This window comes from Sinocyclocheilus rhinocerous, unplaced genomic scaffold, assembly GCF_001515625.1.
Source record: "Sinocyclocheilus rhinocerous isolate Xijiao unplaced genomic scaffold, SAMN03320098_v1.1 scaffold2765, whole genome shotgun sequence".
NCBI classification, from domain to species: Eukaryota; Metazoa; Chordata; class Actinopteri; order Cypriniformes; family Cyprinidae; genus Sinocyclocheilus; species Sinocyclocheilus rhinocerous.
This window is the reverse complement of record NW_015653018.1, coordinates 68,295-79,399: the sequence shown is the minus strand read 5'-3', so window position 1 is coordinate 79,399 and position 11,105 is coordinate 68,295. Positions and strand designations below refer to the sequence as shown.

The 11,105-nt window shown below is 33.5% G+C and overlaps 1 protein-coding gene across 1 annotated transcript in view; it reads right to left on the bottom strand.

Annotated features, from left to right (window-relative positions):
• Positions 1–11,105, bottom strand: part of LOC107715532 (rab-like protein 6) — a 33,772-nt gene that overhangs the window by 15,134 nt on the left and 7,533 nt on the right. The window contains exons 4-9 of the mRNA XM_016521685.1: positions 9,624–9,758; positions 7,567–7,614; positions 7,298–7,327; positions 5,933–5,985; positions 5,153–5,244; positions 1,156–1,296 (exon numbers count right to left, since the gene is read on the bottom strand). Of these exons, the coding sequence (XP_016377171.1) occupies positions 1,156–1,296; positions 5,153–5,244; positions 5,933–5,985; positions 7,298–7,327; positions 7,567–7,614; positions 9,624–9,758 (499 nt within the window). The remainder of the gene's footprint in view (positions 1–1,155; positions 1,297–5,152; positions 5,245–5,932; positions 5,986–7,297; positions 7,328–7,566; positions 7,615–9,623; positions 9,759–11,105) is intronic.

Here is an 11,105-nt window from a genome sequence, read left to right as displayed (position 1 = left end):
CACGGATGTACACACTTTCTAAACGCTTCGCTAGTGCTCGCCATAGTAGGAAAGAAAAAGCTCTTACTTTGCTTTTTGGAATGCACGCTTCAAACAGACCGGTCAGTGAAGACGAAGAAGAGAATGATGTGTGCTCCCGGCACCTATTTATACCATAGTCGCACCGGTAGTGACTTCATGGCTGTCGCCGGCCAACGAGTTGGTGTTTTTTCAATGTATGCTTCAGACACGGGTCACGACGAGGCGTTCCCCATAGCGACCCCTAGAGGACGCAGTTCGAAGTTCCCATGAAAGGGAAACTCTGATACTTTTTTAGCCATCTGACATATAAACTTCTGGCTCCACGAGTTTGAGGCAGGACTACCTGTTTGAAACTCAAAGTCTTCACAACAACCCATTAAAATAAAAGTTTAACTTGAAGAAACTGTGACAGAAATACATTACTACTGTACAGTAAATGTACTTCTCAAAGTAATAATATTAATAAAAAATATTAAAACTTTATTCACTTTATTATATCATTTTTTCTTCAATGTTTTAATTTAACAGTAAACCTTTGTTGTGCAGTGCTTTCTTTGCCAAAAAATAAAAGGAACTGTTAAATTTTAATTTGATTACATATTAAAAGATCAATTAAATTGTTAATGTTTTATGCCTTTATTTGATTACCGCTGATTATGATAATAAAACAGACAACATACAATTATTGTACATTTTTTTATAAATGAATCATTTGTTAAGGTTTTATGATTTCAAAATATTAGACATGCTTTTTGATTTTTTTTTTTTTACAATTTAATTAAACCATTAAAAGAGAAAAATATATATAATAAAAAAATCCAGAAAATTTAAATGGAAAACACAGAATTTGGGGAAAAAAACAAAAACAAAATAGATTCCATAGGGCCCTAAAAATTCAATTTTTTAAAACTTTTAATAAAACGCTGTTAAATTGTATGCATTTCATGATTTCAATTAATTAGACATGCTTTTTGATTACTAGCATTTTATTTAACTATTAAAACTGGGGAAAAAAAATTCCCGGAATTTGGGAAAAATGTTAAAAATATTTCACAGGGCCCTACTTCAAACATGGAGCTGGACTAAGAGGGGCCGTAAGGCCCTGGTTTTGAGGGTTAATCTTGAACTGCCCACCTGTTAAGACTGTTGATGAAGTCTCTGATGTCGTCGGGTAAGATGACCCTGTGCTCGCCCATGTCCCGCTGGTTACCCAGGACACACACTGGGATGTGTGTCGGCACTTTTGGCAACTCCCTAAGGATGTAGTTGAACGTCCTGCAGCAAAGACAGAGTCTGTGATTCATATGAAACATACTTTGACGTGATTTCGGTAACACTTAATTTTAAGGAGTCCTTGTTACACGTTACATGTACTTACTATTATAATAACAATTAATTATGCACAATTACATGTAAGTAAACCTAAGCCAAACCCAAATCCTAACACTAATTATATAGTAAGTACATGTAGTTAATTGATATAACTCAGTACTTAAATGTATAATTACACTATAAACAAAAGACACCTTAAAATAAAGTGTAACCGTGATTTCCTTGTGTAATGCACAATTTACATTTACATTCAGACATTTAGCAGACGCTTTTATCCAAAGGAACTTACAAATGAGGACAATGGAAGCAATCAAAATCAACAAAAGAGCAATGATATGCAAGTGCTATAACAAGTCTCAGTTAGCTTAATGCAGTACACGTAGCAAGGTTTTTTTTTTTAATCATATAATAAATAAAAAGAAAACAGATAGAATAGAAAAAGAATAGAGCAAGCTAGTGTTAGAGGACTTTTTTGCTTTTGTTAATCAGAAGTCAGACAGTTAGAATTATAATTGTATAATAAATAAAAAGAAAACAAAAAGATAGAATGCAAAAAGATTAGAGAAGCAAGTGTTAGTTTTTTTTTCTAAAGAAAAACAAGCAGTTAGTAAATAAATAGAGTGCAAGTCTAAAAGGGGCAAGTTTATTTTAAAGAATATAATTAGAATAGAGAGTGCTAGAGTTAGAAGGTCAAATAAAGATGGAAGAGATGTGTTTTTAGCCGATTCTAGAAGATGGCTAAGGACTCAGCTGCTCGGACTGAGTTGGGCAGGTCATTCCACCAGGAGGGAACAGTTAATTTAAATGTCAGTGAAAGTGATTTTGTGCCTCTTTGGCATGGTACAATAAAGTGCTGTTCACTTGCAGAACGCAAGCTTCTAGAGGCACATAACTCTGAAGTAATGAATTTAGGTAAATGGGTGCAGAGCCAGTGGTGGAGCTGAGATGCAAGCAGCTATTGTCGGATCATCAGGATGGAATGAGAGGTAGAGTTGAGTGTCATCAGCATAGCAGTGATATGAAAAGCCATGTTTCTGAATGACAGAACCTAGTGATGCCATGCAGACAGAGAAGAGAAGTGGTCCAAGAACTGAGCCCTGAGGCACCCCAGTAGTTAGATGTTGTGACCTGGACACATCAATTTCATACATTATCTTTTAGATATAGATATATATCTAAATATATGAGTTTTAACATTTAGTGTCGTTTGGGATATGTTTGAACTGATTCATCAAATCATCTTATTTGCATTATTGGCCAGCACTCCTAGACTTCATACCACCCACATATATGTTGGCAAGACACATAGTAGAAATGCAGCAAGCAGCATTAAATAGCAAAGCACTAAATATGTCTTCTTGTTTGTTCATCTATACTGGCCTGACAGCTAGGGCTGGGTATCGAGTTCGATACTTTTTAGGCACCGACCGTGTAAACTGAAGACTATTTGAGCTTTATTAAAACTATTTTGCACTGATTTATTGTGTTGGTTACATTTTGTTCCTTTGTGCAGTGGCTCAGGAGATTAGTTTTTGAGTTTGTATAAATATCAACAAGCTGAAAAATAAAACAATTTTTTTTTTATTTTTTAGATAATGTAATCTTGTTAAAATTGATTTCATAAAATTGGTATCGAAAAAAGTATCGTTCAGGAACCGGTATCGAAGTCAAGGTATCGGTATCGATATCGAAAATTTTTGAACGATACCCAGCCCTACTGACAGCAGCATTACAAAACAAGCTGAAAAATAATAAAGTAATTCTTCCATTATCTGGCAAAAGATTTTGACCAGAAAAAAACAAGACTGAGTAAACCAAGATCCCAGACAACATACATTTAGTGAGCTGAGCCCCATTTTTCATACATGGATCATTGAGGTAGCTGAATTTTTTTTGACAATTTGATCCTATATTGTTCCATTCTTCAAAGCTTAATTCGGTTTCCACATCTGAATGCTCAGATCTGCCCAGAATCAGGTTTATTTAACATAAACAGAATTCAAATGTGGCTTTATAAGTGCAAATGCTTCAGCTGTTCTTATGAGAGCACCTTGTTGAGCAGGCAAAATAAAAGCTAACATTCAGCATTGGCCAACATTTTTCTAAAAGACAAAGTTGTGCCACTTTAGTCTTGAGGGAATACTTCACCTCAAACATTTGTTGGAGCCGCACATACACAACTTACAGTGGCCAAGTGGCACTTTCTACAGCGCAGGAGATGCAGAGTAAACATGGTAAATAGTGCTGTCTGCAGGCCCTTGAGAAATGATGCTCTACGCTGGTGATTATTTTTGCTCTTTCACGGTTCAGAAATTCTTTAGAGCCTTTTAAAACTGAAAATATCCTTTTTCTGCTAGTATGATGAATTTGTATCTTATTTATATATTAATATAATAAAATTCTAATATATATTAAAGAAATAAAAAATAAAGGTAAATAAAAATATTACATTTTTTATGTAATAAACATTTAATTTCTCTATCAATTATGGTATAGTTCACTACATAATTTCATTCTCTAACTAACTGTGATCTTTTATAGTTTTGATAACTTAAATAAAGAATAATAAAGAATGAGCTCTTTCCCATCAACACAGGAATGAACAATTATTTCAACAACTCAATCTAGTTATTCCAATCAAATTTGCAAATGTTTTTGAAGAACCAAATTAAAGGGACAGTTCATCTAAAAATGAAAATGATTTACTTGTATGAATTTCTTACTTCTGAAAGGTAAATAAAAATATTACATTTTTTATTTAATAAACATTTAATTTCTCTATCAATTATGGTATAGTTCACTACATAATTTCAATAATTCTCTAACTGTGATCTTTTATAGTTTTGATAACTTAAATAAAGAATAATAAAGAATGAGCTCTTTCCCATCAACACAGGAATGAACAATTATTTCAACAACTCAATCTAGTTATTCCAATCAAATTTGCAAATGTTTTTGAAGAACCAAATTAAAGGGACAGTTCATCTAAAAATGAAAATGATTTACTTGTATGAATTTCTTACTTCTGTTGAGCACAAAAGAATATATTCTGAAGACTGTTAACCTAACAGTTAGCTACTGACTTCCATAGTATGGCAAAAAATACTATGGAAGTCAATGGCTACCGTCAACCGTTTGGTTACTAACATTCTTCAAAATATTTTCTTTTGTGCTCAACAGAAGGAAGAAATTCATACAAGTTTGGAACAACATGAGGGTGAGTAAATAATAACAGAATTTTCATTTTTGGGTGAACTATCCTTTTAAGATAGCTAGTAATTCATCACAACTAGAATATCTTTCATTGTTAGATCATTTTTGTTAAGCAAATGCACAAATAATGGGGCACTGATTAAATTTGGTCTAAACACCAAAAATGTACATGTAGGTGACTACAAGGTTCCCAAGAGCACAAAAGCAGTTGTTAAAGCAAATACTCAGCCCTACCAATAAAGCAGAGCCCAGTTTGCAAACAAGGGTCAAAAAGTAAACACCCATTGACAGAATGCAAGGCAGATCAAATGAGCAGAGAGATAAACAGAGTTAGAACCTTTAAGAGACACTGGGCTGCAGGTTTTGGTTTCATTGCTTTCTTTGTTCCTCGACTCTACTGAGACGCTCAATGACCCGCTGCAACCCAACGCCCTTTTCTGGCATCTGATCCTGACCACTAATCAGAAAGAGGGACGACAGGGTGGGAATGGAGTGATGGAGGGACAGGAGAAGGAGATGGAGAATGAATGAGGGGTTTAGACAGAGTGAATGTGGGGAAAAACGGAAGGAAAGGCAGATTCCTTACCACTGTTTAGTGATGTCGAACATCATGATCACGCCGTTACAGTTCTTATAAACATCCAGGAACTCTGCGTCGAGAGCCATCTCAGTTTCCGACTGCACAGAGAGCAAAACAACGCCAAGATTACAAAAATTAAATCTTGTTTCCAGCTGAATGAACAACATTAAAGTCAGCTTGCAAGCAGCTGACAGATAACATAATGAGATATTTGAAGATGCCAAATGATTATTACTAAATCAAATGCCAAAACAAAACTTTGAAGTATTAATCACATGGTAATTGTCAAGTAGACTTACACTACTACAGATCAAAAGTTTGTGGTCAGTAAGTTTTTTCTTTTTTTAAATTAACACTTTTATTCAGAAAGAAAGAATTAATTATTTTGAACTTTCTATTCATCAAAGACTCCAGAAAAAAAAGTAGCATGCTTTCAACAAAAATATGAAGCAGCACAACTGTTTTCAACATTAATGATTATAAGAAATGTTTTTTAAGCAGCAAATCAGCATATTAGAATGATTTCTGAAGGATCATGTGACACTGAAGACTGGAGTAATGATGCTGAAAATTCAGCTTTGCATCACAGGAATAAATTACTTTTTAAAATATATATTTACATAGAAAACAGTTACTTTAATTTGTAATAACATTTCACAATATTACTGTTTTTATTAAAATTTTTTATTAAATAAATGTAGCCTTGGTGAGCAGAAGAGACTTAGCAACCCCAAACTTTTCAACAGTAGTGTAACTACCTACACATATTCCTTGTTTAACAAATACCTCCTGAGGTTCATTTTCCAATTTCAGATTCTCTCCGCGTCTTTTCCCTTTCCCTGCAGTAGTTGGAGAAACACGGATATTACAATTAGTGTGGCAGTACTTCAGTGACTGTGAGTCTGAGATACGAGTAGAGTAATATTCATAAGCTTACCCATTCAGTACCACCAAAGCAGCCAAACTAAAATTTTGCAGTCCTTTTACAAAGCTTGCCCTGAATTTTTTTTCACATTTTAGTGAGACCACTGGAAACCTGAATATCTTAAACAACTAGTTTGTAACAGCAATCCAAAAGTAAAATATCACTCTTATTAGTATTAATACTATTATACTATTATAACATACATTGCCTTTAAGGTATACATTTTATCAGTTCATGCATAACCAGGGAAATGAACCCATGACCTTGGCGTTGCTATCGTCATGCGCTACAGGTTTGACACATGACTTAAACATAGCTCAAATATAATATTTTAAGGAGAACAAATTAAGGTATACATAAACTTGCAGTCTGATGCATTACTTTTGAATTTTTTTGGTAGAAAGACATCTCACACCTTGTTCCCAGAAACCACATTATTCAGTATGACGTTAACCCATATTGTGATAGTATTCAATATCTTATTTCAATATTTACTTGTGTACAAATTAAAAAAGACAAATCTCAACAGCAGCAGCTCCTAGTGCAAATATTTTCATGGTAACCACATTTTACTCCTATAGTTACTATAGTTATTGTTACTACCATAAACTATCATAAATTCATATGGGATCTCCTTATGTCCATTATGACATATGTGTAATATGTCCAATCTTTCTCATATTTTTATTTTTTGATGATAATGGTGGAAAAAATTTACTTTTAACAACACTTACAATATAGCGTTTCCTAAAAAACAAATATGGTTACCATGGTACATTTTTGCAGGTATTAACTACCAATTCACAAAGAGTGTAAAAAGAAAACTCAGGTATGTTAAAGAGCAGTATTATTGTTCAATCACAATTTAAACCCCAAGCTGAAAAATCAACCGAATTTCCAATTCATGCATCATTTATGAACTTTTAAAAGGGGGCTGTTTGAAATAATGTTTACATTATGGAAGATCATTCTGACGACAATTTCAAAAATGAATAAAAAAATCCATTATAAATTAAACATATCACACGCCCCCTATTAAAATAAATGTACTGTGGAAAAGATGTGGCCATCAGATTTTAATGCAAGTCCACACTAGGGTCTAATAATAGCACAGGCTACTGAAGGTAACGTCTATTCTGACCACGGTTTTATAGTAAAAGAAGAGAGGTGAAGAGCACACACACACACACAGTTTAATGTTTGACTACTAGATTACTAGTTCTCACCTACACCTTCTGGAAGAGGAAGCTTTTGCCCTTTGAGTATTTGCAGACCACAAAAAAAAAAAAGAAGTAAAATATAACATTGCACTGTTACCTTTAAATATAGCTGAAAACATACTTTCAGACAAAAAATAATTCAGATGACTTAATCTTTCAAGTGATTCTTTCTAATTTTGTTTGGGATCACATACTGAATAGCTGCACTTGCTAACTTGTACTAACTAGTACTAGTATGTGTGTCATTAGTGCTAGAGTGCTTTCTAAAGACTCACCTTTATCTACCACATCCCAGACTTCAACTTTCACTACATCATCTGTTGCTGTGGTGCAAAAATAAAAGCAAGAACAGAATACAGTCAGAAATATTGTCAACAGGTTCTGATACTTTACAAAAGATGACCTAGTATATTTCTCGTTTCTAATAGGGTAGTCTATTTATATAAATGACTTTAGGTTACTGGCAAGTTCTTTGAAAATAAACCACTTCCCTTCATAAAAGACCACCTAACCAGCAGAGGCCCGAAAATGAGTCGCAGGTCTGTTCTGAAAGGGTTGCAGACAGCAGGGTAATGTATTAGACAGAAATCTAATACCAAATTTGGCCCAAATGTGTTTGGCTGGTAAATCACATGTCAGTTATTGTTTATGCTTTTACAAAATTATACATTTTCTTATTTTTCCCATATTCTGATTTTAAGAACATTTGTTTACATTTTTGGTTCTGTGTTAGTTCACATCTTGATGTCCTGAAGGAAAATCAGTTGAGACTGACTGACTTAAACTAGTGATGCACAGAAATAAAAATTCTGGGCCAAAACCGAAAATTCAGGATGCACTTGGCCAAACACCGAAAATAACCCTACTTTCAAACTGTTTTTTGTATAATTGTATTCATATTATTGCACCAAAATTATAATTTTTTCTTACTGAATTTTTTTTTTCCATTTAGCTGAAAAACTGAAAATGAAAATACTTTTTATTTAATAATCAATTAATTAAATTTATTTAATAATCAACAAGTTGCGCAAACACATAAAAACTGCCGTATGTGCAATTTAAGTCAAAATTATTTTTCTACTCCACTTTGATGCTGAAATATAAACATTTACATAGTGGCTGTCATACCGTAACATAATAGATTTATCAAAACATATATTAAATAATGAAGACAAGTGGTTAAGTAAACATATAATATGTAATATAGTGCATATATTTAGCAAAATGCTTCTCTCTAGAGTTATTTCATTAGTAGTACAGATAAAGAGATCAGTTATTATGCCGCTTGAACTGATGCAGATGCATCGATCTGTCGCGCTACATTAAAGCATGTCAAAACAACATTTATTGTTTGCATTTTATGATAACTGACAGATTTTGAAATCTGAGACTTTGTTTTATATTAAAAGTAACAAAGCGCAAAGCAAAAAGAAGTGCTACAATAATGTTTAGTGAAGTTCATGCATCAACCGAAAACAGCACTGACTAAAAGACTGATCTTGAGATTTAAGAAGCCATATTAGTATTGATTAAAATCTATATTGTTAATCCAGCACAAGCGTCCATACAGCTGACATGCTTACTTGTAGTTTATCCAGGTTGTGAGCCACTGACAAAGTCCATATGCACAATCCGAGTTGAACATCACTGTTTTTCAGCCAATGATTTCGGCCCTCCAAAACTATTTCATGACAAACTGAAAATTGCTATTTCGACCGCCGAAATTTCAGTGCATGACTAACCTAAACCATGAAGGATGAATTTATACAGTGCATGAGGTACTCCATAGCAATGCTTCCCTCACCCTGTTTTAAAGTATCGCATCAGAAACGAGTGATGGAAACACCAAATTTTGGAAATAAAATCCCTTAATTCGCAAAAAAGTATTTACACTCGCTTGAGGTGGTTTTAGACTTGTACGAAAAAGGGTTCATGCGAATAATGGGAGATGGAAACGCATTTGCTGAATACATTTCTCCATGTGCATCAAAAAAGTCATGTGACTTTGTGATATGGAACGGCACAACCTGTCTAACCAGTGGACCAATCTTGTTGCACAGCATCTGAAATATTGTTATGGTCATTCTTAAATGCAGTATTTCTCCAGCAGGCATCCAGCTCCAAAAGCAATGACCACATTTATTGTGTTTCGTCTGCTTTATAATTTATTATATATGAAAATTATTATATTCAGTGGCTTCTCCTACTGATATTTAGTGCCAGTTTATCAGGAAGTGATGATTTTGTTCTCTTTGACGGTGCTTATTCGCAAATGTTTTTTGCGATATTCCAATTTTATTCCAAAGTTCAATTCGCAGCTATTGATACTCACTTTTGTAGTTCCAGTGAATGCTGGTGACCTGGATCTCCTGCGTGGGGATGTACTCTTCCAGAAACTTTTTCCCTTGAAGTCGGTGCCAAAGTGCACTTTTACCTGTGTTTCTGTCCCCACGGATGACTATTTTCACTGAGAGAAACAAGCAGAAACGAGAACATTAATATGATCTAAGGAACCCCAAATTAAACAGTGCCAAGTTTCAATGCATAAACTGATTGGAAATGGAAAGATCTAAACCAAGACAAAAAAGTTTCACACCAGATTTGTACTGTATTTGTATTTTAAAAATTGCACTGATACAGCACAGTGACGGCTATATATACAAAAATGCACTTTTCACAGCTGAAATGCTTGGTATCTTGGGATATCTGCATGTCTAAAAAAAGACGCCTCTACCAAGGAGAAGCAACTGGAAAAATAGGCCAGTAGGTGGGTGATCATGTATCATTCATGCATTTTTTATTAACTCAGAGCCACGGAAACAGCACAATGAGTATTCAAAGCCAGATCAATGACGAAACACCGACTGGCTTACTGCTGCAGCATCGCATGTCAAAACACAACTTCTACACAACTCCATCACACCGGCTACAGGCAAAGAAAGAAGGATTCAGTTACTGTACTGTTGCTGTTGTGCGTTTAAGACACAGAGTGGGCTCTTGGTCTTATGACACGTTATGATGTCTCAAATTTCCAATGGACGAATCTTTAACTTTGTGTTTCATAACTGTTTTATGAGGTGGGAAATAAAGAAGTATTTGCAGAAAGAAAATCTAAATTTATTAGCTAGAAAGGCTAATAAAATATTTGAACTGACAATATTTTTTATGATTTAAATACATTTTCATGTCAAATTCACATTACTGCAATGCAAAATAAGTACATAAATAATAAATAAATAAATCAATAAATAAAATAAAAATTCCCATTACTAAAATGCATTGCATGACATTTTACCTTTGAGAATCAAAGGTGATTCTCATTGGATTTTCAAATTTTGTAATGTTTTTTTTTTTTTTACTAAAATCAGCATTAATTGCAAGTAGTACAAAAAATACTAATCTACGACTAATATATATATATATATTTTAAATGATGTACTTTTTTCCAATGGACGAATTTTTAACTTTGTGTTTCATAACTGTTTTATGAGGGTAAATAAACAGAAAATAAAGTTGTTGTCTTTCTTAGTTTTTGCACTGACATTATTTTCATGAGAATTAAACACATTTTCAAGTCAAATTCACATTACTGTAATGTAAAAAATCAAATAAATCCCATTACTAAAATGCACTGAATGACAGTTTACCTTTTATTCCCAACAGTGATTGTCATTTGCAATACTCTAATGCATTTTTTTTAATCAGCAGAAATTGAAAGCAGAAAAAAATACTAGTCTACAACTAGTATACATACTTTTAAAATTATATATATATATATTAGAGCCCGACCGATATGGGTTTTTTGGGACCGATA